Here is a 26,834-nt window from a genome sequence, read left to right on the forward strand (position 1 = left end):
AACATGTGACAACTTACATAAAACATATTTCAACTAAAAATTTATTCAAGAATTACTTAATGAATCACAGAGACTGAATTAATGGATACAGTCTAAGTACAAAATTGAGTAAAAAAGGTTTACAATTTCGAGATTAAGTTATAAGGAAGATCAACCTAAGGAAATCTAAATGGGATTCTTCATTCTTCCTTCACTCTACAATGTAAGATCGTTCATACTTTTCCCAAGATATTACCAGTTTTTCTCCCCACTAGCTGTATATATAGTATGTAGATGATAACCAGTTTTCAGGAAATCAGTTTAAGTGAAAGACATGGATTTGAAACCAATTCCATATGTGATTGACCTCAATGTTTTCCTTAATTTCTCTGTTCCTCTGTTCCCTCACCTGTAAAGTGGAACTACCTACACCAGGGGTTGCTATGAAGAAAAAATGAAATGATTCAGTACATACAAACTGTACGGTACCTTTGTCACATAGACATCAATAACCAGGGACTTCCCTGGTGGTCCAGTGACTGAGAATCCGCCCTGCAATGCAGGGGGACGTGGGTTTCATCCCTGGTTGAGGAACTAAGATTCCACATGCTGTGAAGCAACTAAGCCGGCGTAGTGCAACTACTGAACCCGTGTGCTCCAGAGCCTGCATGCCACAACTAGAGAGTGTACAGGCACCCCAACAAAAGATTTCACATGACTCTAAAAGATTCTGCATGCCACAAGAAAGACCTGACACAGCCTAATTAATTAAAATAAATCAATAAATCACAACTGTTTTATTAATTCTCATTGTATCTTCATAGTCTTTGTATTCATGTATCAGTACTCATCCAAAGTATACTGGGATTTATATCACCAACAAAGGATACTTATTTATCATAATCCAAATCAATATCTTTAAATTTTAAACATAGACCCTTCATGCTTATTATATAGATAGTAATATAAGCTGACCAAAAACATATTCATTCTGAAAAACCTGAGTCAATCCAAAAAACAGAGAAACCAGAAAGAACTGAGTATGCCTGATGCCTTCTCCCAATCTCATAACCACAAAAGGAAGGGAAAATATTGTTCCCATCCTTTCTCTCTCTGGTGAAGTGCAAATTTCCACCCTTCTATGGAAGTATTACGAAGGGAAAGTAACTCCCACCCCAAAGGAGGACATTGCTCTAGATGCTAGGGGAATGAAAAGTGTAATATATGATCCTTGCCCTCAAATTTGGGGACATTATGTCCCCTGCCACACTGGCTCACAGTCTAGCCAGACTGGGGTTGATGTGAAGTGCCCATCCATAAAGGATCCAACAGTGGTATCAAGAAAACAATCTGAATATGTCTGGAATTCAGAGTAGAGTCCATGTTAGTTAAAAAAAAAAAAAGGGTTAGTAGTTTTTTAAATGATTTTTAAAGCTATAAAAGAGGCTGTCAGGAAAAAAAGAGACCCTAGGCAATGGCACCCCACTCCATACTTTTGCCTGGAAAATCCCATGGACGGAGGAGCCTGGTGGGCTGCAGTCCATGGGGTCGCTAAGAGTCAGAAACAACTGAGTGACTTCACTTTCACTGTCATGCATTGGAGAAGGAAATGGCAACCCACTCCAGTGTTCTTGCCTGAAGAATCCCAGGGACGGGGGAGCCTGGTGGGCTGCCATCTATGGGGTTGCACAGAGTCGGACACGACTGAAGTGACTTAGCAGCAGTGCAAGAGAACAGAACAGCAGGGAGTGATTATATATGGGTGTGGGGTGCATCGGGGAGCCTGTGAAAAAGCCTTAGAAGATAAAAAGGGAGTTCTGAGCTGAACCAAGACAATGTTTTTCATTTCCCATCCACATGGAGATCTTTCCACCTAATGAAAGGTGCTAAATCTTTTTCTCCTTGCAGATGACATCCACATGAATGAAACTTCCAAGGGCGTATCTAAACTTTGACAAATCTCTCTAAATATTGCTAAGAAGTAAATACCATGTTATTGGAAGGAGAAAGGAAACTGAGGGTTAGGATAGAGAGAGCACACAAATTTATAAAAGCACAACTAAGTCTGTTAGTAACTGTTAATAATACATCATTAATGCTAAGAACAGTAACATAAATTAGATAAACTTTTGGTTATGCAAAACTTCCAAAACATTTATTCAAAGACTTTTGTCTCCCACTCAGGAAAGCAATCAGAAATTAAGTCAGAAAGACGTTAAAGGATAATCTGCAATCTGCTCAAAGTCTGTAATAGTTAATCAGGTTAAGTCTAAAATCTTCATTTGAGAAATGCTGTACTCAAACCACCCTTTTTTTCCCCCCAATTTTTAAATTTATTTCAAAGTTAAACCCAAGACACACTGATTTCATAGGAAATCCACTGAGAAATATTTTTCTAGGCTGACCACCTGCTTCCCCTTAGTCTTCCCCAGCAGAGAATGTGCATGCTAATTACTTTCATTCTCAATCACTGCTGTCCCATCACTATACCAGCATCACCTGAACTGTGTGTGTGGTATTCTGAATGTTCTTAGTTATACCCTAATTTCACTAACTGCAAAAGATTTTCTGGGTTAACCTGTCACTTGAATTTTCTGGCTACTTTTGAAGATGAAGTCTAAAGAACTCTTAAATGACTTTCCAGTGGGGGGAGGGAGCAGATGTTATTTCATAGTATAGGTATTAGCAACGGAGCACCTGGAGCTGTGCTGATCCCATCTGCCATCACTAGTGGACAACCTGTAAAACCAAAGAATCATTTGATGCAACAGCCAACTAAGTGACTCAAAACTGGAGGTTTAATTTAAAGAAAAAACTAGAGGGAAAAAGCAATCCTAGAGGAACTCATTCTAAGCAATCCATCATCATGCCTCTGTATGTGTCTGTGTCTGTGAAGGCACAACCAGATCCATTCAGTGAAAGCACCCTTTTTCAATTTATCCTATCTAAAACCACCTGCTCCCTTTCATCGGGTTATCTGTACTGCGTCCCTGGGTGCTAAGTCACTTCAGTCATGTCCGACTCTGTGCGACCCTATGGACTGCAGACCTCCAGGATCCTCTGTGCATGGGGTTCTCTAGGCAAGAATACTGAAGTGGGTTGCCAAGCCCTCCTTCAGGGGATCTTCCCAACACAGGGATCAAACCCTCGTCTCTTAGGCCTCCTACACTGACAGGAGGGGTTCTTTACCACTTGCGCCACGTGCGAAGGAGACTCAAAATTTCATCCTTGGGGAGCACTTCAACATACAGAAAGTCAGTGCACTTCTAGCAAGAAGAAATATGCAGAAAAGAAAGCAACATTTTATGGGTTACCATAGGATTCATTTTTGCTTATGAACATGAAAAGCCATTCTTTCATGCAAAGTTGAACGCCGTCTGTGTAGGCTTTTTACAAACTCATATTGGTTACTATTAGACTCCTGCATTTCCCAAGGTGTTTGGAATCGAGGTAGTGGTTTACTATAGAAATTAGTCTTCCCAGAAACCCAAGCTAAACTTCATCCTATAATCTTGAGACCCAGCTTCTCTCAAAGGATGAATCCCAGTGCTAAGTTATTGCAAACGCGATTCCAATCGCAGGTAACTATCCTAAAATCAAGGCAAATAGAAACAACAGGTTCAAGCTCAAGGAGCCCGGGGGAAACTGGGTAATAGCAGCGCCGACCTCACAGGGCTGTGGGAATCCAATTTTACTTGCAAAGAAAGCACTGAGAAACAGCGCTGGGACACAAGCACTCAATAAACGTTAACCATTAACCAGCCCCGAGTGAAAGGAATGGTGCTTCCACAGGCACTGGCGGGCAGCGGAGAGAGGCTGATGGGGAGGGGAGGCACGCGAACCGAGGCGCAGCTGGTCTCCGGGCGCCGGCGCCGTGGGTGGCAGTCTCCTCGGGAAGCGTCAACGCGTTGTCAGGCAACCGGGTCTCAACAGCACCCAGGGCGGCGGCGGTGGGAGCTGCGGCCCGGAGTCCAGACCACGTAACCAAGGCACCGCCCCGGGCCGGTCTGGCGACGGCGAGACCCTCACGCACAGGGCAACCCGGGCACCGAGCACCGCCCCCAGCCACGCTGCAGCGAAACCCCAGAGAGGTCCGGGACCCCGGGGCCCGCAGCTGCTAGACACCAACCACAGCCCGGCGGCCACGAGACCCCAGTACCCAGGGAACCCCACCCCAACCCAGGTAACCCCAGGACCTTGGCCCCCAGTGAGGCCCTCAGCCGCGAACCCAGCCCCGGGACGCTCCTCAAGCCCGGCCACACCCTGACAGGCCCGCTCCCCACCGTGGCCGACGGACGCTTACTCAGCTAAGCGGTCTGGCGTCGGGGAACAGCACAGCGTTCTAGCGAGGCTCTTAGCCGCGGTCCGAAGAAGCGACGGCAGTCGCCCAGCGCGGGAACGGTGTGACAAGCCACCCGGGCTCCGCCTCTTAGGCCGAGCCCTCCGCCCGCCCTTCGCCAACGGCCGGGCGTGGCCCCGCCCCACTGCGGCCGCGGGGCAGAGGCTCGCGGCGGGGGGCGCCCCCTGCCGCCCCGGAGGCCGCATGGACGCCCGGCGGTTCGCAGGGCTCACCCGAATCTGGGCTCGGACTCCGCCTGAGACTGTTGAACTGCCGGAGCCACTTTCCGAGGCTAAACTGATTCTGCCCACTTCAAACCTTCCAAGCCCTAGCTGGCCTCTGTTCAGAGCCTGGGGGAGGTGGGTGGGGGGAGCCTGGAGGGGACAGACAGGGGAAAAGGTAGAGAAAAACTGTTGGCACACCTCTCCGGGCACTATTGCTCCCTCAGGAGTCTGGTCAACGTTTTGTCCTAGACTTTATTACTAATTTCAAAATACTCAGTTCACCCGAATACTTAGTGGCCATATATCACCACTAGAAAAGAGATCTCTCTCTAGCTTCCCAGGCCAGTGCAGCTAAGGCTCCTTTATCTCAAGTCACCTTGTATGAGGGTTTGAAAGATAATGTCAAAACCGCAGGTGGGGCTGTGGATTCTGTAATTCCTATATGTTTGTCTTAACTAAATGTCACACACCTTTCTAGGAGTGGAGGATACAACCCAGAGCAGAGTGCACCCGCTTACAGTGAAAAGGAAAACTTCCAAGTAAACAAACACATTATTTCAATGTGTAACAGCTACAGAAGCACCTACAGACATTTAGATTCGTCGTGGAAGGAAGATGACTGGAGAGAGAAAGAAGTTGAGAATGATTGCATGGTAGAGATCTTTGAGCTCTCTTTTTAAATATTACTATGAGCTCCCAGTCAGAAAAGTAAGGGGAAAGCACTCCAGGCAACGCTGACCACTTATGCAAACTTTCAAGGTAACTAAAAGTTGAAGTTGCGGAGGTGAAACTACCCCCCGCCCTCCCTCTTTATTTTTCCCAGTAATATAAACACTGAGCATCTATGGTAGGTATTAGGGATAAAACAAGGAATAGAGACCCGGTCCCTGTGTTTTGGAACTTAGAATCTAGTGTGGAATGGGGGATAGGAGAAGAAAGAAGGATACCTAAAAACAAGCAAATAAATGAAATAATTAAACACTGTTAACTCTTCAGATCAGATCAGATCAGTCGCTCAGTCGTGTCCGACTCTTCGCGACCCCCTGAATGCAGCACGCCAGGCCTCCCTATCCATCACCAACTCCCGGAGTTCACTCAGACTCACATCCATCGAGTCAGTGATGCCATCCAGCCATCTCATCTTCTGTCGTCCCCTTCTCTTCCTGTCCCCAATCCCTCCCAGCATCAGAGTCTTTTCCAATGAGTCAAGTCTTGGCATGAGGTGGCCAAAATACTGGAGTTTCAGCTTTAGCATTATTCCTTCCAAAGAAATCCCAGGGCTGATCTCCTTCAGAATGGACTGGTTGGATCTCCTTGCAGTCCAAGGGACTCTCAAGAGTCTTCTCCAACACCACAGTTCAAAAGCATCAATTCTTCGGCGCTCAGCCTTCTTCACAGTCCAACTCTCACATCCATACATGACCACAGGAAAAACCATAGCCTTGACTAAACGGACCTTTGTTGGCAAAGTAATGTCTCTGCTTTTCAATATGCTATCTAGGTTGGTCATAACTTTCCTTCCAAGGAGTAAGCGTCTTTTAATTTCATGGCTGCAGTCACCATCTGTAGTGATTTTGGAGCCCAGAAAAATAAAGTCTGACACTGTTTCCACTGTTTCCCCATCTATTTCCCATGAAATGGTGGGTGACAACATATTCCCCCTAGATTAATTCGGTTTAGGGGACAGAAGTGGTTCCACAGTGGAATGTATAAGATTAAACTGTAAACTGTTTCAAGAAGTGGGTACTGGACACTTGGCAAAACACTAATAGCTCGTATAGATGTTATTTTTACAAATGCGCCAAAAGGCACGACCATAGCCATCCACAAGTTTCCATGGCCACCTTGAGACGCTAGAGAACGCCCCTCTAGGAAAGTTTTGCGCCAAACCACTACAAGTCAAAGGGCTTTACGCATGTGCAATGATTCATCTGGAAGTAAACTAGGATGCCATGTTATCATTCTCTCAAAAGCGGCATTCGGAACTACTTCTATGTCTACTTTTCCATAGACATCTTTTTTTTTTTTTTTTTTGGCTTTCAACAATCTTAAGAGTACCTGCTGCTGCGGCTGCCACCAAGTCGCTTCAGTCGTGTCCGACTCTGTGCGACCCCAGAGACAGCAGCCCACCGGGCTCCCCCGTCCCTGGGATTCTCCAGGCAAGAACACTGGAGTGGGTTGCCATTTCCTTCTCCAATGCATGAAGTGAAAGTGTAGTCGCTCAGTCGTGTCATTTGCCATTGCTTACACCCACGTAAAAACAGTTCTTTGCCCCATTGCAGCTTCTTGGTGGCTCAGACGGTAAAGCGTCTGCCTACAATGAGGGAGACCCGGGTTCAATCCCTGGGTCGGGAAGATCCTCTGGAGAAGGAAATGGCAACCCACTCCAGTACTCTTGCCGGGAAAATCCCATGGACGGAGGAGCCTGATAGGCTAGTCTATGAGGTCGCAAAGAGTCGGACACGACTGAGCGACTTCTCTCACTCCCATTTTTAATATGGCGGAAGCCGAACCTGCGCAGAACGAACAAGGAGGGCCAATTCCAGTTTCTGGCATAACGTTACATGCCCTTCTTCCGGTACAGAAGGCTATACCATTCCCTAGGTAACTACTGTTTTCGTCCTATTTCACACATATAATTTTCCAAGATAGTAAGTTCTCTTTTCAGTAATGAGACGACTCCTCTGCCTCTTAACTATTGTGTAACTGCTGTGTATATAGCCGCGTCCCCCAAGGACCCCCGCCATCCCGCGGATGGTCCGTACCAACTTCACCTCCGGTGCTGGGTGTCATGGCTGCCCCGAGAGCCTAGTGTGAGTTTGCACCTGCGGTGGGGTGGGTCCGGAGCCCACGCCCGAAAACCTAGCGAGATAAAGTTGCGTCTCGATTGCGGAGGCGACAGCTTATCAGATTCCTCGGCGATGGCAGCTTCCGGGAGTGGCATGGCCCAGAAAACGTGGGAGCTAGCCAACAACATGCAGGAAGCCCAGAGTGTCGATGAAATCTACAAATACGACAAGAAACAGCAGCAAGAAATCCTGGCGGCGAAGCCCTGGACTAAGGAGTGAGGAGGTCCCTGGCGAAACGCAGGGGAGGGAGGGGTGGCGGGACTTTTAAGAGACCCAGGGGCAGTGAGAGTTGGGGATAGAGAGCTTGTCTTTCCCTCTGCAGCAAGGAGGAAAAGGAATCGTCTAAGAAATTTTATTTTACCTTTTTATCCCCGCAAATAAAGCGTAAGACCCTCCACTGGGGCTTGCTTGATTCCCCCTTTCTGTCTCGTTTGCCTTGGGAGAATGGAAGAGGAAAACGACAAGCGGTAGTTTGGGCTTTCACTTCTCAGCCCCCGTATTGTTAGAGATACTCCACACTCTGCCTTGAACCTTGTGTCGATATACACTTTGTTGGGATCTTCAGCTGATTTCAGACTGGGACTACAGCTATCTTCAGATATTGAGTCAATCCAATGGTCTCTAAAATAATTATGCGCCAGCTTTTTTTAGTCTGTAATCTTTTATATCTATAATTGCTTCTTTTTTGCTGGTAATTATTTCAGAAACAACAAAGAGGCTCTACTCAGTCTCCCACAATGTTTACTCCACCATTTTTTTACAGAAGCTGTAAATTTTATCAATAGAACTTAAGGTTTTTTGCCCCTTAGCAAAACTCATGTGTCCCTCGGAGTGATGACAGGTCAAGATTTCTTTGCAGCGGTATTTATCCTTTCCTGACAGCAGATATTGTATGGAAAGAGTAAAAAGGTCAGTCTCTCTAATGGATAGACAGGAAAGCGGTGGTCAACAACAAAAACCATTTCATCTGTCTCACAGGTTTTTCCAAGGCAAGCTTTACCTGTGGGAATTCAGATTCAGCAGTGTTTACTGAGTACTTAACTACAGGCTGAGTTTTGAGCTGGGAATTTGCATATGTCACTTAATCTTTATGACAACGAAGTATTTTTATTCCTTTTCTGCATATATGAAAACAAGCAAATATAGTAAATAACTTAGTTCATAATTACACAGAGGCAATGAATTCTTAAGTGAACAACAGTTAAGACCGAAAATCAAATCTCACAAGTATAACTAATTAGTTGAAATTTACTTATCTTTTTTATCTGTAAAAGAGAAAAAAGACCTATCTGTTGGTGATGTTATAAAGATTAGATCAGGGCATGTATAAAAAAGGGTCTAGAATGTATGTAATAGAAGCACAATAATGGACTTTTTTTGCCAGTAGATAGAGGAGTGAAGATTTTAATTCATGTCTTGACTTCCAAGGTCAGGTCTCTATATTTTTCATCTGTGATTGAAATCTGTGGGCAGACATTTTAAAAAGACTTCTCAAAGACACTGACACTCTTTACAGACTGGTTATTTTGCCTGGTTGTCTGCTATTTCTATAGCAGGCTGCATACTTAGATTGATATAGCCTATTGAATATTTTAAATTATCAGCCTCACTGTGTCACTGTATCTCCAGTTACAGTCATCCTTGCTGTCTTTGGCTACATCAATGAGACTGAAGTGGAATTTTATTCAACAGTAGTTTAGTCACATACACAGATGACAAACTGAAACACTGATCACAGTAGGACTAAAGCTTTTAAGGCTACATTTTACATTTTTAGACTGATACCACAAAGAGAAGCTACAACCCTCAACACATTGTACTCTCAGAGTACTATAAAAGATAGGTTAATAATGCAGCTAGCACTTAAAAGGGAGAAGGCAATGGCACCCCACTCCAGTACTGTTGTCCGGAGGAGCCTGCAATCCATGGGGTCGCTAAGAGTCAGACATGACTGAGTGACTTCACTTTCACTTTGCACTTTCATGCATTGGAGAAAGAAATGGCAACCCACTCCAGTGTTTTTGCCAGGAGAATCCCATGGACGGAGGAGCCTGGTAGGCTGCAGTCCATGGGTTCGCACAGAGTCGGACACGACTGAAGTGACTTGGCAGGCAGCAGCACTTAAAAAGTTTTGTATGTGTCAGGCACTAACCCATGCACTTTACGTACATTATTTTATTCATTTCCTCCAAACAACAACTCTATGAACAGGCACAGACATTAAGTGGTTGTCTCAAGGTTACAGCCAGGATATGGCAGTAAAAGGCTTCAAACCTAGGTAGATGGATGTCAGAGCCTACATTCTTAACTGTTAGGCCTGGAAGGTTAAGTGGGAGAATAATGAGGCAAAACGGACCAACCAGGGTCAGAAACCTAGATTTGGTGATTCCAAAATTAATGGAGAAAAAGTCTATTGAAATGGTCGTGTAATTCCCTTCTGTCTACTCAAATAGCATATTTTAAAATTATTTCATACTTTTCCCTTCCCCCAATGGGAAGTAATTTGCAGGATTATGTTTATCATTTCCATCCCCCTTCAGGAACTCTGTCCTTTTCTACTTTGTTTTTCTTTCCCTCATTCTATATATATATACGCTTTCTCCCCATTTCTTCAGTGTAAATTGCTTCAATACTTATTTGTTAATCTCCACAAAAACTGTACAAAAACTGTCTTACAATTGTACTTATATAAGAAAGTTAATTACACCATGCCTTTGTTTTGTAGTCACCATTACTTTAAGTACTGCAAAATCTCAGCATTGGCTCTACTGAAAATGGTGATGCATGCCAGATCAGGAGGCAACCTGGAAGTGATGGGCTTGATGCTGGGCAAGGTGGACGGTGAGACCATGATCATTATGGACAGCTTTGCTTTGCCAGTAGAGGGCACTGAAACGCGAGTGAACGCTCAGGCTGCTGCATATGAGTACATGGCTGCATACATAGAAAATGCTAAACAGGTAAAAATGCTGTTCCCTAAAATTTGGTTACTGCAAGTTAAGAGTCTCATAGTTTTGAGTTTCTAAACTTAAAACTATCCTCCTACATTAGAGTTTATATTTTAAGTTATTCTTAACTATATGTAACATATATGAGATTAGCATGGATTTTTTTAAAATTCTCAAGAGAGTAGATCTTAAAAGTTCTCATCACAAGGAAAAAAAATTGTAACTGCATGTGGTGTTGGATGTTAACTGTACTTACTGTGATCATTTCACAGTATATACATATATTGAATCATTATGTTGTACATCTGAACGAATGTCTATATATATTATACATATATAAACTATATCTGAGTTTTTAAAAGAAATTATAATTCTCATATTCATTATGTGTGTTTAAAACCAAAAAATTGTAAACAACCTAAATGTAAGTGGATATCAAGCTGATTAAATAAATTATATCCCACACAATGAACTGCCAGCCAGCCTTTAAAAGGTAGCTATCTATATGTTTATTTATGTGAAACAAATCCAAGAATATTTTGTTGAGTGAAAAAGCAAAGTGTAGAATACTATTGGTGGTATGCCATTGTGTGTTTTTATTAATCTACATATATGCAAAGAATATATTCTATATGCAGAGAGTAACTCTGGAAGATAGGTGTGTAAACCTATGACAGTAACATCTGGGCTGAGAAACTAGTTGAGGGGAAGGAGGTGGAAGGAGACTGAATGACCTTATTGTACATGTATCTTATTAATTTTGTGCCTTGAGCATGTAGTATATAAAAAAAATTTTTTTAAGCACCATATGCTATAATTATTCTGCATACTGTTATTTAACTGTAGGGCTGTCTAGACAAATCATAAGCATCTCTAAGATTAAACAAGAACCTCAAGCTCCTTTGCTCTCTTCATTTGTTAGGTTGGCCGCCTTGAAAATGCAATTGGCTGGTATCATAGCCACCCTGGCTATGGCTGCTGGCTTTCTGGAATTGATGTTAGTACTCAGATGCTCAATCAGCAGTTCCAGGAACCATTTGTAGCAGTGGTAGTAAGTATTTTTACAACCAGTTGTAATTAATTTTCATGAAGATTTACTAAAGCAGGTATACAGGGAAATAAAAACAGTATGGTAAAGAGCAAGGGTCTGGTGCCAGCCTAGGTTTGAGTCTAAATTCCACTTCTTTGTAGCTGGGACTCTGAACAAGTTATGTAACTTCTATGCATCTTTCCCCACCCTCTGTTAGATGAGAATGTACACAGCACCTGTGTCTCAGTTCCCTGCACACAGTGGGCATTTGGTCGATGTTGAGTGAACTGATTGAATCAGGAAATTGCTAGAACAGCTCTTGCTATGCTTAAAGTATTTTAGATGTAATTCAGGTTACTCTAAGGAAGGTAGAAATTGTTCATCTGTTTAAAAAGACTTCTGGAAAAGATGAGCAAATCTGTAATTAATACTCTTAAATAGTATAATAACTAGATCTAATCTCTAAATAAATGATGAGATTTCCATATTTAACCATTCTGTTGAACTTCTGTGATTTTCCAATTTGGTTATTTTTTTCCCTATTGGTTATTTTTAATTATGTGTGTGTGCCTATAATGTTATATGTACATATGTATTTCTAGGCTTATAATGTTTAAACAAGTAAGTCAGCAGATATTAAATATATCTTTCTTGTAGATTGACCCAACAAGAACAATATCTGCAGGGAAAGTGAATCTTGGAGCCTTCAGGACATATCCAAAGGTAATTTGAAAAACTCCTAGTTCTTATAGTTTTTCAATTTTTAAATATTTGGTTTATTTTTAAAGATGTGTTATAGTTAGTATCTCATTTTGTCCTAAAACAATTTAATGGTATTTACAAAATAGAAGCCCAACTACCACAAATTGTCTTTAGCAAAAAAGTAATACATTTGTGCTGCATGTTGTTAATTCTACTAGAAAAGCAGTTCTTTTGTTAATAAGGATTTGTGCGTCATGGCCACCTTCTATCTACTGCAAATCTGAAATAGATATGAGCACAAGTGAATATCACCTAAGGACAAGAAAAATTAATCTATAAGCCAAATCTAGCCTTCAGCCACCGAATGGGGTTGAGGAAGAGTATAAGCAATAACGGAGAAGGCAATGGCACCCCACTCCAGTACTCTTGCCTGGAAATCCCATGGATGCAGGAGCCTGGTGGGCTGCAGTCCATGGGGTCGCTAAGAGTCGGACACGACTGAGTGACTTCACTTTCACTTTTCACTTTCATGCACTGGAGAAGGAAATGGCAACCCAATCTTGTGTTCTTGCCTGGAGAATCCCAGGGATGGGGAAGCCTGATGGGCTGCCGTCTGTGGGGTCACACAGAGTCGGACACGACTGAAGTGACTTAGCAGCAGCATAAGCAATATACTTTTTTTTTAATTAGGTGTTTATGTTCAGTAATTGGCTCCCCCAAATGAATGTTTCTGTAAACAGAAAGTCACATAGAAAACATGTTTTTCCTCTGTTGTGTTTAAGTCTTCTATTTTCTTCATTTTTGTTTAGGGCTACAAGCCTCCGGATGAAGGACCTTCTGAGTACCAGACCATCCCACTTAATAAAATAGAAGACTTTGGTGTACACTGCAAACAGTAAGTCATTTAAAAATGTATCTGATGCCAGAATCATCATAAGAAACCTCAAAGATCGTCCAGACCAAGCCCCTAATTTTATAGATGAGAAAAAAACTCAGGTGAAATGCATTTCATAATACCTTTTAAAATAATAGTAAGAATATATAAATTTAGGATAATGTTTGAATCTTTATTAACAATTGTTTTAATCTAACATGTTATTTGCCTTTCACCCATCTATATACGTTTTATCAATGTATAAGATACTTGGCCTGTTGATGAAAGTAAAAGTTGAAGGAAGCTGTATGCAGAGCCAGCCTGACGCTAGCAATTTCTACAGCCCTCAATGTACCCAGTTTCCACATAGCAAAAGTTCTCCCTAAACATTTTTACTCCGAGTTAAAGAAGTCATACTAAAAACTACTTAATTGTATACTCCTTTAAAACAGTGACTTTCATGCTATGTGAATTACATCTCAATTTTTTAAATCAGTAAACCAGTGAAGACAATTTTCTCCACCTTCTAAATACATCACCTCTCTTACTATCACCTTGACCCAGGCCACAGCCATCTGCAACTTAAATCAGAGCACTAGCCTTCTAGCTAGTCTTCTTGCTTCTGCACTTCACCCCACCCCTTAAAGGGCTTTTGTCAGCCAAACAGATTCTGTTAAAATATAAGTCTGATCATGTTCATCCTTCTCAGAGTGATTTCCTGTCTCATTAAGAGTCAGATCTATAGTGCTTACCATGGACCACACAAGCCTATGTAGACTGGCCCCTACAATCGTTCTGAGCCCATCTCAGGGACTCTACTTCTTGTCACTAAGCCTTTGCTCTGTCTGTTCTAGCCATAGTGGCCTCATGGTTTATCAGATGTACTAGGCTGGCTCCTGCCTTAGGGCCTTTGCACTTGCTAATCCTTCTGCCTGGAACATTCTTCATTATTTCCATGTGATTCACTATTTCAGTCAACGAGTGTCTGTTTAAGGGTCACCTTAACAGAGAATGTTCCTTGATCACCCTATTTCAATTAGCACTTTCTAGTCACTGTTACCTTTCCCTGCTTCATTTTTCTTCTTAGCACTTGTGACCATCTGATATGTTTTTGCTTCCTTTATTGACCTCATTAGAATGTGAACTTCATGAGAGAGAAATCAATTCACTGCTATATCCTAACAATTAAAATAGGGCATGGCACATAGAAGTGTGGGCACCCCCCTAAAAAAAAAAAGTTTTGCCTGATTACTACTGTCCCTTTCTCCACATCTCCTATCCTAACTTCAAGGAATACTTTACTACTCATGTGCTACTACTGCTCTTATTTTTCTGTTTAGAATTCCTAGAAAATACCAGAATTTCTAGAATTTAATTTTTAAATATGTCTGATCCTTGGCATACTTCTGGAAAAAAAGATTTTTATTTTCATTTATAAACCAATGAGAGGTTTGTAATTAAATCTCTTAATTTGCTCTACTGAAAAGAATTTAAGCCATTCCTATTTGAGAGAATTGCTCCTAAGCATGAAAACACCTTTGCTGTAATACTTTCACTTTCAGAGTTAACAATTTTTTTCATTTATATTGAGTTGCAGTTTCTTTAATACCTACTCTGCTTCTCTCATCACCAGTAGCAGCTTTTAAAACAAAGACCATGAGGCATACTGTGCTTCCTATACCCAAACAAACCTGCATTTCCTGTTTTTTTCTGAGAAATGAGCCTCTCTAAGAGGAGTTGCTGCTTTCTAACTACCTGCATTGCTAGAGCCTAGAATTTTGAACCTGGAATAAGTAGGATGTTCAAAGATACTCTCTTACTTAGGACCAGTTCCTAAATAAAGAGTAAACTTTTTTTAATAGGGCAAATAAGTTGCTTATTTTTATTTCAAATCTTCAATGAATCATAGTGCCAAGTTAAGAGCAGACTCATAGATCATTTCCTAAATCATTTGACAATGAGCTGTAATTTGTAGTTTACACTGATCTTTTTTCTTTCCTATTTTAAATTCTAGATCATAATCCAAAATTTGTTTTCAACATAGAATCTAATACAGATATTAAATATATTTAACTTTGAAGAGCCTTAGTAAAAATAGGACACAACAGATTTTTAAAATTAGCTTGTATGTTATCAATGTTATACAAGCTTATAGTTTAAAGAGTCACTGGTTCTATGAAAATACCATTCCCTTTCCCCCACCCCCAGAGGGAATCACTTCAACTATTATAGCTATACTCCGTTTAAGTATTTACCCCATTAACTTCAAACAGCATGCTGATAGTGCTACTTCTTGATTTTCAGTTCTAGGCAGTATCTATTATTGACTTCCTGTACAGAAGATGAGGATTTAGCTCCACGAGTAATTTTGAATATTCTTCTTGCTTTCAACTCTGCTACTGAGATTTGCAGCTAATATTAGACCAAAAAATTTCATTGCATCAGCCTACGGAATTAAGACAGTAATAACATTAAGGTGATCCACAAATTTTAAACATAAAAGTCTATTCTAGACCCTCCAGTTTGAGCTCCCTTATTTTCCATCCTTTATAATCTACATCTTTTGCTCTACTCATCCTCTCTTTCCCCTAAAGTATCAGAGGTACAACCTGTCATTTCTAAAACTGACCTTTCCACCTGAGCCCCTGCCTCCTCTCCCCATACCTAACTGCCTCAACTCCCAGGGCTTCACTTCTTAAACAAGGTCTTAAATGTCTACACTCTGGATATAACAATAAATTAGACCATGAGGTTTTGATAACAGACATAATATCATATACTTTTGCTGCCACTTTCTGTGGTGTTGAACAAGTCTCTACTCTAGAGTTGTTTCTTCTGCCTAGAATGGGAATAATAAATCTTTCCTTTTGTGGTTGTAGGGAAGATTAAATGAGTATATATAAAGCGCCAGGACATAATAAGTGGCTCAAGAAATACACTGTTTCCACATCCTACTTCCACATTTCACTATAGCTTTTCATCTACACATATGCAGGGATATCTTATTTATAAAGCCCTTACTTAGAATTGTCTTTAAATTCTTACTCTTTTTAATCTTTTCATCTACACATACGCAGGGATATCTTATTTATAAAGCCCTTACTTAGAATTGTCTTTAAATTCTTACTCTTTTTAAATTTCTTCACTCCTGAATTGAAAGAACACACATTTCTGTTCGTCCCTGTGCCTTTATCTTCGACAGCACTAACCTAAGAGTGAGGCCTTTTTCTCCTGACATCTGCTTCACTGCAGTGGCATCCTTTGCGGTCTCCCTGCTTCCCATTTCTCCTCTGACACATCTTACCACAGCCGGCCTTCTCAAACACTGATATAAACGGCTGTATCACTGATCTGCTCAGACACCTTCCATGAGTCCCAAGTACCTAGAAGATAATTTCTTAGCCTTATATGTAATGTCTTCTGCTAGCTAGACCCCAACATAGCTTCCTAGATTTCCCTTACAAAATCCTTCTGCTCCCTCTAAACTTACCAGGCAGACTGATTAACTTCTTGTTCCTTTCATGACTTTCCTTTTTGTGAGTTAGGGCTCTCTGCCTAATGCTTCCTCCTTGCTCTTAACATAGCCACACTATAGACTCATGTTAGGGTTACTCGAAATCCTGCCTTTTCCCTGGAGCTTCTCAGGCTGTTCTGTCTATACTAAGAATACTCATTATTGTTAACATTTAATTGGCAGATGATTCATTTTAAATATGCACTATAGCATCACTTACTATTATTCAATATATATCATTGTATTTGTAACTTTCCATGGATTCATCCCACGTGTCCCATGAAAATGGTAAGCTCCTTAAGGTGAAGAAGTCCCTTCTGTTTCTTTGTAACATAGTGACATAGTTAAATATTTCTTTCTTTAAAAAAAAAAGTTTTTCAGACATTTAACCAAATTTCCCTTGATTATAAATTAGGCACCTTTAGAAGCAGCAGCAATTCTTTTAAAATATGCTTTAATGACCAACCTTAAAGTTTTGCTTTTCCAAAAAGCAGTTGTTCCTAATTAGGGGATTAGAAAGGAGGAATCGAGAATCCACATGTCATTTTTAGTATTTTTAAAAGCCTAACAAAAGTAATAGCTAACCTTGGAGAGGGGAAGTTCATTACTGTTGGCTGAAATTTATGAAGTCAGTGGCATGGGTAAATACATGTCATTCAGAAATTTTGATTAGTTATTAATAATTTTTTGAGAATTTCCGGGCTTTACAGAGGGGAGAAATATAACTAGAGAATATTTGCTTAACTGAATTGCAACCACCCCTCTGAAGAGTAAGAAAACCAGTTACTGTTATTTACCTGTTATTCTGTTGGAAAAAATTAAAGCATGACTATTTGGATATAAAATGTAATTAACTTAAATTTGGCCATAACCTTTATGTGATGTGGTTGAATGTGTTTTACTTACTAGATTTGTGGTTTTGTTTCATTAGATACTATGCCTTAGAAGTCTCATATTTCAAATCCTCTTTGGATCGGAAATTGCTTGAGCTTTTGTGGAATAAATACTGGGTGAATACGCTGAGTTCCTCTAGCTTGCTTACGGTAAGTACTATGCTTGTGAGGAATGTGTCTGAATTTTATCAATCTATATAAGTTGTTTAATGTCTGAAAGTCTTTTTTATGGAAAGACTGACTTTGCCAAGATGGTGGGCTTGGGAGCAGATTCTGTATGACCAGAGGCCAAGCTAGGATCTGTATTGTGTACTATTGAGACCAGATGAGGGTGAGATCTACCTCTAACTGAGTTAGAGAAAAATGCCAATAGTGTTCTTTGTTGTGTGTCTCAGGTAGCACTCTAGTTACAAGTGACAGGAGACCCAACCAACCTGGCTAAAACAAAAAAGAGAATCATGTAAGCTGCAAAGTCCAGGAATACCAGGAGGAGGGCTGACTTCAGGCACAGCCTGAGTTTGCATTCAGACAATATTATGAGGTCTTGGTCTTCCTTTCTCAGCTTTGATTTCAGGTCAGTTGGTTTCAGTTTCAGACTTCATGTGAAATCAAGATGGCCGTATTAGCTTAGACCTCCCAATTCTACATTCAAAAGAAAAGATCAAGATACACAACACACACATACACAGACACATACACACCACTCAACATATTCCCCGGCAAAGCCTCACTGTGTGTCTGAGTTTGTAGGTCACATGCCTAACCTTAAACCTGCTCTGGGCCAAGGGAATGAACACCATGAGTAGTTGAGCCAAGGCAGTCCGTCAGTGCTTCACTTCTGGGCTGGAGTAGAAGAAACTCTCCAGAGCACTTGGACTAAGAATGTCCCCCAAAGAAATCAGAATATCACTACCTTATAGCAAGCAGATGCTGCTACCACCAAAAAAAAATGAAAAAGTCAATATTTTCCAATATATCATTAAAATCTAATACCTAGAAGAGGACAGAAACTTCTGTCTAGATCTTAGTTAAGGAACAGTTTTGTTTATCTTTTTTTTTTTTTAAAGTAAGCCACTTCATATAGTACAGTATAGCATAGTGGTTAGAACCACTAAATTTGGACTAAGATAAACTCAGTTCACAAAGAAGTCTGCCATTTTACTAGCTGTGTGTGACCTTCACAGCATTATTTAATGTGTCTGAGGCTTTCTTGGGCCCGAAGATGATAATACCCACATTGTTAAGTACACTGAGAATTATATGAAATATATATAGTAATTAGCAAAGTACTAGGCATATAATAAGGCAATGGCACCCTACTCCAGTACTCTTGCCTGGAAAATCCCATGGGCAGAGGAGCCTGGTAGGCTGAAGTCCATGGGGTCGTGAAGAGTCGGACACGACTGAGCGACTTCACTATCACTTTTCACTTTCATGCATTGGAGAAGGAAATGGCAACCCACTCCAGTGTTCTTGCCTGGAGAATCCCGGGGACAGGGGAGCCTGGTGGGCTGCCATCTATGGAGTCGCACAGAGTCAGACACGACTGAAGCGACTTGGCAGAAGCAGCAGCAGCAGGCATATAATAAAGCCTCAATAAATTATTTTTTGCTCATTTGATTCATTGCACTCATGGGTAAAAACCTCACTTGAGCATATTTACTATGATTTTTTTTCTTATTTCTTATCCTCAACAGTCAGAAATAGTAAATTAGAAAGAGGGAGAGTGATCATAATAGCAAACATTTATTAAATGTTTTCTGTCTATCTAGCACTGCTAAATGCCTCATGTGTCATGTTTCCTTAGAGGCAAGTATGCTGATAGCAGCCAGAAGTGACACATGATGGCATGGGCAGGAAGCAGTAAGACTGGAGCTATCTGAACCTTTGTACAAAAGCAGCCAGCTCTGCTTACTCAGCCTGTGGCTGTCCCTGTATTCCAGCACTGTATATACTGAGGACATTAATAATCAAGAAAAGGTTAAATTATATTTCCTCCTTTTTTGTGTGTAGTTTAATACCTAGTACATTACAGCATTCTAAGAAAAAAATATATAAATAAATGTATGTCATCTCTTTCCCTTTACAGCTAAAGCATGTAATCTAAAAGCTACCAGAAAAAAGTTATTTTTATTTATATTAGTTTTCTCTGTTTGAAATGTAATTGGTTTCTTTTTTCATTTTCATAGTATAACTGTTTCTGCCATCCCACATTTTTATATCTGCAGCTAAATCTTCTAGATGTGAAGTGATCTACAAACATTAGAGTTTTCTCCAAATCTGTTGGGGAAGGATGTATTGGTGACCTAAACCATTTAGAAAAAGTGAATATAATTGCATGTTTAAAAAATTATCATGTTTGTAAAATCACTGGAAAGCTGGTAGCATTTTAAAGGGCTTTTTATAGTAACTATGATGACAGCAAATGTTTTTAAAATGTCTTGTGACTGAACTGTACTGCCTTTACAGTATCTTACAGACTGAATAAATAGAATAACATAAAGATATTCCAGTAGAAACTTTTAAAAAATATTACACTTAAGTACACTTAAGTGTACATATGTGATTATTAAACTTTTGGTTTTAAACATACATGAAATATCAGCAGTATATAGAATATTTCAGTTTACCAAATGTGGGTCTGACTGTGCTGTTTGTGACCCTGTGGACTGCATGTAGCCCACCAGGCTCCTCTGTCCATGGGATTCTCCAGGCAAGAATACTGGAGTGGGTTGCCATGCCCTCCTCCAGGGGATCTTCCCAACCCAGGGATCAAACCCGTGTTTCTTCAGATCAGATCACATCAGTCGCTCAGTCGTGTCCGGCTCTTTGCGACCCCATGAATCGCAGCACGCCAGGCCTCCCTGTCCATCACCAACTCCCGGAGTTCATTCAGACTCACGTCCATCGAGTCTGTGATGCCATCCAGCCATCTCATCCTCTGTTGTCCCCTTCTCCTCCTGCCCCCAATCCCTCCCAGCACCAGAGTCTTTTCCAATGAGTCAACTCTTCGCATGAGGTGGCCAAAGGACTGGAGTTTCAGCTTTAGCATCACTCCTTCCAAAGAAATCCCAGGGCTGATCTCCTTCAGAATGGACTGGTTGGATCTCCTTGCAGTCCAAGGGACTCTCAAGAGTCTTCTCCAACACCACAGTTCAAAAGCATCAATTCTTCAGCACTCAGCCTTCTTCACAGTCCAACTCTCACATCCATACGTGACCACAGGAAAAACCATAGCCTTGACTAGACGAACTTTTGTTGGCAAAGTAATGTCTCTGCTTTTCAATATGCTATCAAGGTTGGTCATAACTTTTCTTCCAAGGAGTAAGCGTCTTTTAAATTCATGGCTGCAATCACCATCTGCAGTGATTTTGGAGCCCAAAAAATAAAGTATGACACTGTTTCTACTGTTTCCCCGTCTATTTGCCATGAAGTGGTGGGACTGGATGCCATGATCTTCGTTTTCTGAATGTTGAGCTTTAAGCCAACTTTTTCACTCTTCACTTTCATCAAGAGGCTTTTGAGTTCCTCTTCACTTTCTGCCATAAGGGTGGTGTCATCTGCATATCTGAGGTTATTGATATTTCTCCCAGCAATCTTGATTCCAGCTTGTGTTTCTTCCAGCCCAGCGTTTCTCATGATGTACTCTGCATATAAGTTAAATAAACAGGGTGACAATATACAGCCTTGATGAACTCCTTTTCCTATTTGGAACCAGTCTGTTGTTCCATGTCCAGTTCTAACTGTTGCTTCCTGACCTGCATACAGATTTCTCAGGAGGCAGATCAGGTGGTCTGGTATTTCCATCTCTTTCAGAATTTTCCACAGTTTATTGTGATCCACAAAGTCAAAGGCTTTGGCATAGTCAGTAAAGCAGAAATAGATGTTTTTCCGGAACTCCCTTGCTTTTTCTATGATCCAGCAGATGTTGGCAATTTGATCTCTGGTTCCTCTGCCTTTTCTAAAACCAGCTTGAACATCAGGAAGTTCACGGTTCACATATTGCTGAAGCCTGGCTTGGAGAATTTTGAGCATTACTTTACTAGAGTGAAACTGTGCGGTAGTTTGAGCATTCTTTGGCATTGCCTTTCTTTGGGATTGGAATGAAAACTGACCTTTTCCAGTCCTGTGGCCACTGCTGAGTTTCCCAAACTTGCTGGCATATTGAGTGCAGCACTTTCACAGCATCATCTTTCAGGATTTGGAATAGCTCAACTGGAATTCCATCACCTCCACTAGCTTTGTTCGTAGTGATGCTTTCTAAGGCCCACTTGACTTCACATTCCAGGATGTCTGGCTCTAGGTCAGTGATCACACCATCGTGATTATCTGGGTCATGAAGATCTTTTTTGTACAGTTCTTCTGTGTATTCTTGCCATCTCTTCTTAATATCTTCTGCTTCTGTTAGGTCCATACCATTTCTGTCCTTTATCGAGGCTGTCTTTGCATGAAATGTTCCCTTGGTATCTCTGATTTTCTTGAAGAGATCCCTAGTCTTTCCCATTCTGTTGTTTTCCTCTATTTCTTTGCATTGATTGCTGAAGAAGGCTTTCTTATCTCTTCTTGCTATTCTTTGGAACTCTGCATTCAGATGTTTATATCTTTCCTTTTCTCCTTTGCTTTTCGCTTCTCTTCTTTTCACAGCTATTTGTAAGGCCTCCCCAGACAGCCATTTTGCTTTTTTTGCATTTCTTTTCCATGGGAATGGTCTTGATCCCTGTCTCCTGTACAGTGTCACGAACCTCATTCCATATTCATCAGGCATATCTATCAGATCTAGGCCCTTAAATCTATTTCTCACTTCCACTGTATAATCATAAGGGATTTGATTTAGGTCATATCTGAATGGTCTAGTGGTTTTCCCTACTTTCTTCAATTTAAGTCTGACTTTGGCAATAAGGAGTTCATGGTCTGAGCCACAGTCAGCTCCTGGTCTTGTTTTTGCTGACTGTATCGAGCTTCTCCATCTTGGGCCGCAAAGAATATAATCAATCTGATTTCGGTGTTGACCATCTAGTGATGTCCATGTGTAGAGTCTTCTCTTGTGTTGTTGGAAGAGGGTGTTTGTTATGACCAGTGCATTTTCTTGGCAAAACTCTATTAGTCTTTGCCCTGCTTCATTTCGTATTCTAAGGCCAAATTGCCTGTTAGTGCAGGTGTTTCTTGACTTCCTACTTTTGCATTCCAGTCCCCTATAATGAAAAGGACATCTTTTTTGGGTGTTAGTTCTAAAAGGTCTTGTAGGTCTTCATAGATCTGTTCAACTTCAGCTTCTTCAGCGTTACTGGTTGAGGCATAGACTTGGATTACTGTGATATTGAATGGTTTGCCTTGAAAATGAACAGAGATCATTCTGTCGTTTTTGAGATTGCATCCAAGTACTGCATTTCGGACTCTTTGGTTGACCATGATGGCCACTCCATTTCTTCTGCGGGATTCTTGCCCGCAGTAGTAGATATAATGGTCATCTGAGTTAAATTCATCCATTCCAGTCCATTTCAGTTTGCTGATTCCTAGAATGTTGACATTCACTCTTGCCATCTCTTGTTTGACCACTTCCAATTTGCCTTGATTCATGGACCCAACATTCCAGGTTCCTATGCAATATTGCTCTTTACAGCATTGGACCTTGCTTCTATCACCAGTCACATCCACAGCTGGGTATTGTTTTTGCTTTGGCTCCATCCCTTCATTCTTTCTGGAGTTATTTCTCCACTGATCTCCAGTAGCATATTGGGCACCTACTAACCTGGGGAGTTTCTCTTTCAGTATCCTATCATTTTGCCTTTTCATACTGTTCATGGGGTTCTCAAGGCAAGAATACTGAAGTGGTTTGCCATTCCCTTCTCCAATGGACCACATTCTGTCAAATCTCTCCACCATGACCCGCCCGTCTTGGGTTGCCCCACAGGCATGGCTTAGTTTCATTGAGTTTAGACAAGGCTGTGGTCCTAGTGTGATTAGATTGACTAGTTTTCTGTGAGTATGGTTTCAGTGTGTTTGCCCTCGGATGCCCTCTTGCAACACCTACCATCTTACTTGGGTTTCTCTTACCTTGGGCGTGGGATATCTCTTCACGGCTGCTCCAGCAAAGCGCAGCCATTGCTCCTTACCTTGGACGAGGGGTATCTCCTCACCACTGCCCTTCCTGACCTTCAGTGTGGGATAGCTCCTCTAGGCCCTCCTGCGCCCACGCAGCCACGGCTCCTTGGACGTGTTTCTTAAGTCTCCTATATTGGCAGGTGGGTTCTTTACCAGTAGCACCTCCTGGGAAGCTCATGTGAGTATATAGCAATACTCTTTAAAAAAAATTGTGTTTATAGCTAGGTGGAGGGGATGGTAGGTATTTTCTTTTATATATATATATTTATTTATATATATATATATACACACACACACACACACTGCTCTACATTTTCCAGATTTTCTGTATAACTATTAATTTTGTAATTAGAAAAGCTAAAACACAAATGTAATTTTTTAAATGTGTTATAAGTACTAATTCTGGAAGTTCAACGTGAAAAAGTAACAAAATTAGCTAACAATTGTTAAGCTTTTGCTAGGTGTCATCAACAGTCCTACAAGCTTTGTATACATCACTCACAATAGCTTTAAGGTAGAAATTATCACCCTCCTCCCCCATTTTCACAGGAAGTCTGAAAGGCATAGAAAAGTAAAGGACCTCTCCCAAGGCCTCCCAGCTAATCTGCAGGAGGACCACAATCTGGACTCAAATCTGTGTACTTCAAAGCCTCTCATAATAACAAATTATTAGATTTAAGCAGTCAAAAAAGACAATTCCAAATTTAATCTTTAAACTATAAAAGGGTAAAATTTCTATATTCAACTGCTTGAGCTTTGGAATCAGTTTTTGCAAGTATAATTTGACTTCTTATTTCACTGACTATCCACTTAGATTTCAGAGTAGAATTATTTGTAAATGAAATACTATATATGGAAGAAAATTTACATATGTATATTTTTTTATGTGATAGACTAGTATTGTATACTGATACAATATCATTTTCCCCATAGAATGCAGACTATACCACCGGGCAGGTCTTCGATTTGTCTGAAAAATTAGAACAGTCAGAAGCCCAGCTGGGACGAGGAAGTTTCATGTTGGGTTTAGAAACACATGATCGAAAGTCAGAAGACAAACTTGCCAAAGCTACACGAGACAGGTGAGAGCAAATCTATTCCTACCCCCAACTTTTTTTTTTTCTCAAGATTTGTAAATAACAGGATTCAAATTCCTTACAGTTCAACCTATAACTTACAGTGGTACCTAAATGTTAACCTTTAAGGTTGTCAGATGCAGGTTTTAACTTTGAAAATTTAGGCGATAGGTAAGAATATTTGGAGAAGGAAATGGCAACCCACTCCAGTACTCTTGCCTGGAAAATCCCATGGATGGAGAAACCTGGTGGGCTGCAGTCCATGGGGTCGCTAAGAGTTGGACACGACTGAGCGACTTCACTTTCACTTCTCACTTTCATGCATTGGAGAAGGAAATGGCAACCCACTCCAGTGTTCTTGCCTGGAGAATCCCAGGGACGGGGGAGCCTGGTGGGCTACCATCTATGGGGTCGCACAGAGTCGGACACGACTAAAGCGACTTAGCAGCAGCAGGTAAGAATATTAAAGGCTTCTGGGTCTAGGTGATGTTGTGAAAAACTCCCTTTCACCTTTTCTAGCTTCAGCCATAAAGTATAAGAAAGAAAACCAGTCCATTGCTGGGTCTTTAAACAAAAACCAAAACAAAACTTTGCAAAAAGATGTCCTAATCTATTCTAATATAATCCTTTTGTGAAGGATTAAATTAGGATTTCTTAAGTTTATCAAATTTCAAATTTTTATAAAGTTTTAAGCCCTAAATATCAGAGAAATGATTGTTATCTCTCAATTTATTTTTCTGAAATAATCCTTTATATAGTAATTTAGTATCTCAAATCTCAGTAAAGAATTTATTAAGAACAAACTTGATATAACATGAAATAATTACATGATCCTTCAGATACATACAGAATTGGGAAGTAATATAATATTCACTTTCACAAAAATTTGAATTTTAATATGACAGGGATAGAGAGGAAAGGAAGACTGTGTTGACATCTATATAAATCACTATCTTGGTATCCATTTTGAGAAGAACTAAATTAGTTGATAGGAAAGAAAAGAGAGACAGAAGGCCGAAATGTGTTGGAATAGAAGCTATCTTGGGTTAGAATGACCTCATTTATTTCTTCTCTGTGAGTAATAAAAGGTATAAAGATAGCAGCCTGGATAAAAATCACATTTTTCTTTGACATTAGGGCTTACTTTTGATACTTGCTCTGAATATGTCATTTTGCTCATCTATCTTTATATGTGTCTGATTTATAGTTTTATCTGCATTTACATCTCAATTTCTTAAGAAGCAAAAATGTGACTGTGGGAATGTAACTGTATAGGAAGAAAAGTAGGAAGGAGAAGAGTAATGGTACAATAGTAGAGAATTTTCCTTTGGGCGTAATTTTACAAGAATTGCATCTTTTCTGAATATTGGTGGGTTTTTTTTTTTTTTTTATCAGTTCTAAAATCTAAGTCCTTCATCCACTAATCTGACTTTACCTTTGCGTTGTTTGAAGGATGTCTCTGATTTTTCAGGAGAAAAAAGCATAAGGTTCATTAAAATCATTTTAAAAAACAATTCCAACTAATGAACAACAAGGAAAAGCAGATTTTAGTGTAATATTGGAATCAATCTATATTTCTGAATTATAAATAACTTTAGTAACCTTCTAAAATAGAACTTTTCCCAAACCTTTTCACAAATAATAAAATAACTTTTGAATTTTATCAGATATTTACATTGTCATTCTTTTGGGAAAATTTAGTAAGTAGGAAATAATCAAAATACATGCAGAAGGCTAAAAATCACTATGGTATACTATAGAGAGTAAACTGTAGATTGGTATGGTATACAGTATGTTTTGCAGAGTACGAATAGAACCAGAATCATTACTAGGGGTGCAAGGATGGAATTGGGGGGTGGGGGAGGGAGCATGGAAGTTGCACGTTTGAAACAGTTCTCAGTTCTTGTGACATTATGTGATCTGTTTTTTCTTTCTAGCTGTAAAACTACCATAGAAGCTATCCATGGATTGATGTCTCAGGTTATTAAGGATAAACTGTTTAATCAAATTAACATCTCTTAAACAAGCACCAAGTAGTACTTTTGCCTGAAAGCCAGTATGAGGAAAAATACTCAAGTAACACTTTAAAACCAGTTACCAAAAATCTGATTAGATGAATAAGGTGCTCTGAAGGTGTCCTGGATATTAACATCCTATAATAAAATTCTTTAAAATGAAATTGTTCTTTTGTTGTTTTGTGGGAGGGGTTACATTCTTTTTCTAGTATCAATGTTTTAAAATATGAGGGAAAGAAATATTAGAACTTTTCTGTTTTAAAAGAGTCTTGCCTGTTTAAATTAGTCA

The 26,834-nt window shown here is 40.3% G+C and overlaps 2 protein-coding genes across 52 annotated transcripts in view; one reads left to right on the forward strand and one right to left on the reverse strand.

Moving 5' to 3' along the window:
• The window catches only part of CSPP1 (centrosome and spindle pole associated protein 1), a 110,451-nt gene extending 106,000 nt beyond the window's left edge, over positions 1 to 4,451 (reverse strand). For 48 of the 49 annotated variants that reach the window (XM_086336708.1, XM_086336709.1, XM_086336693.1 and 45 more), the window contains exon 1: positions 4,283 to 4,451. The gene's annotated coding sequence lies outside the window, so the exon portion shown is untranslated. The remainder of the gene's footprint in view (positions 1 to 4,282) is intronic. The other variant, XM_086336694.1, reaches the window with a different exon arrangement.
• Positions 4,452 to 6,814: 2,363 nt separating this feature from the next.
• On the forward strand, positions 6,815 to 26,709 carry COPS5 (COP9 signalosome subunit 5). 3 transcript variants are annotated; one of them, XM_086336747.1, is made up of 8 exons: positions 6,815 to 7,146; positions 10,117 to 10,351; positions 11,262 to 11,390; positions 12,027 to 12,092; positions 12,881 to 12,966; positions 17,391 to 17,502; positions 24,388 to 24,536; positions 26,468 to 26,709. In XM_086336747.1, exons 1-8 carry the CDS (start codon positions 7,040 to 7,042, stop codon positions 26,550 to 26,552), a joined length of 969 nt encoding a protein of 322 aa, XP_086192873.1. In that variant the 5' UTR covers positions 6,815 to 7,039; the 3' UTR covers positions 26,553 to 26,709. The 3 variants fall into 3 exon arrangements, with proteins under 3 accessions (XP_086192873.1, XP_086192874.1, XP_086192872.1); XM_086336748.1 differs by lacking the exon at positions 6,815 to 7,146 and adding an exon at positions 7,327 to 7,614; XM_086336746.1 differs by lacking the exon at positions 6,815 to 7,146 and adding an exon at positions 7,327 to 7,606.
• Positions 26,710 to 26,834: the final 125 nt, after the last annotated feature.

The sequence above is a fragment of the Bos grunniens genome, chromosome 14 (genome assembly GCF_055505025.1).
Source record: "Bos grunniens cultivar Pamir isolate PY7600 chromosome 14, Bosgru_T2T1.0, whole genome shotgun sequence".
In the NCBI taxonomy this organism is placed as follows: Eukaryota; Metazoa; Chordata; class Mammalia; order Artiodactyla; family Bovidae; genus Bos; species Bos grunniens.

What these genes read in the sequence shown, in the direction of transcription:
- COPS5 (XM_086336746.1), top strand. Translation starts at nt 7,464, where the DNA reads ATGGCAGCTTCCGGGAGTGGCATGGCCCAGAAAACGTGGGAGCTAGCC. An exon ending in GCGAAGCCCTGGACTAAGGA is followed by an intron (nt 7,607 to 10,116) that starts GTGAGGAGGTCC and finishes TTTGTTTTGTAG; the next exon opens with TCACCATTACTTTAAGTACT. An exon ending in GTTCCTCTAGCTTGCTTACG is followed by an intron (nt 17,503 to 24,387) that starts GTAAGTACTATG and finishes TTTTCCCCATAG; the next exon opens with AATGCAGACTATACCACCGG.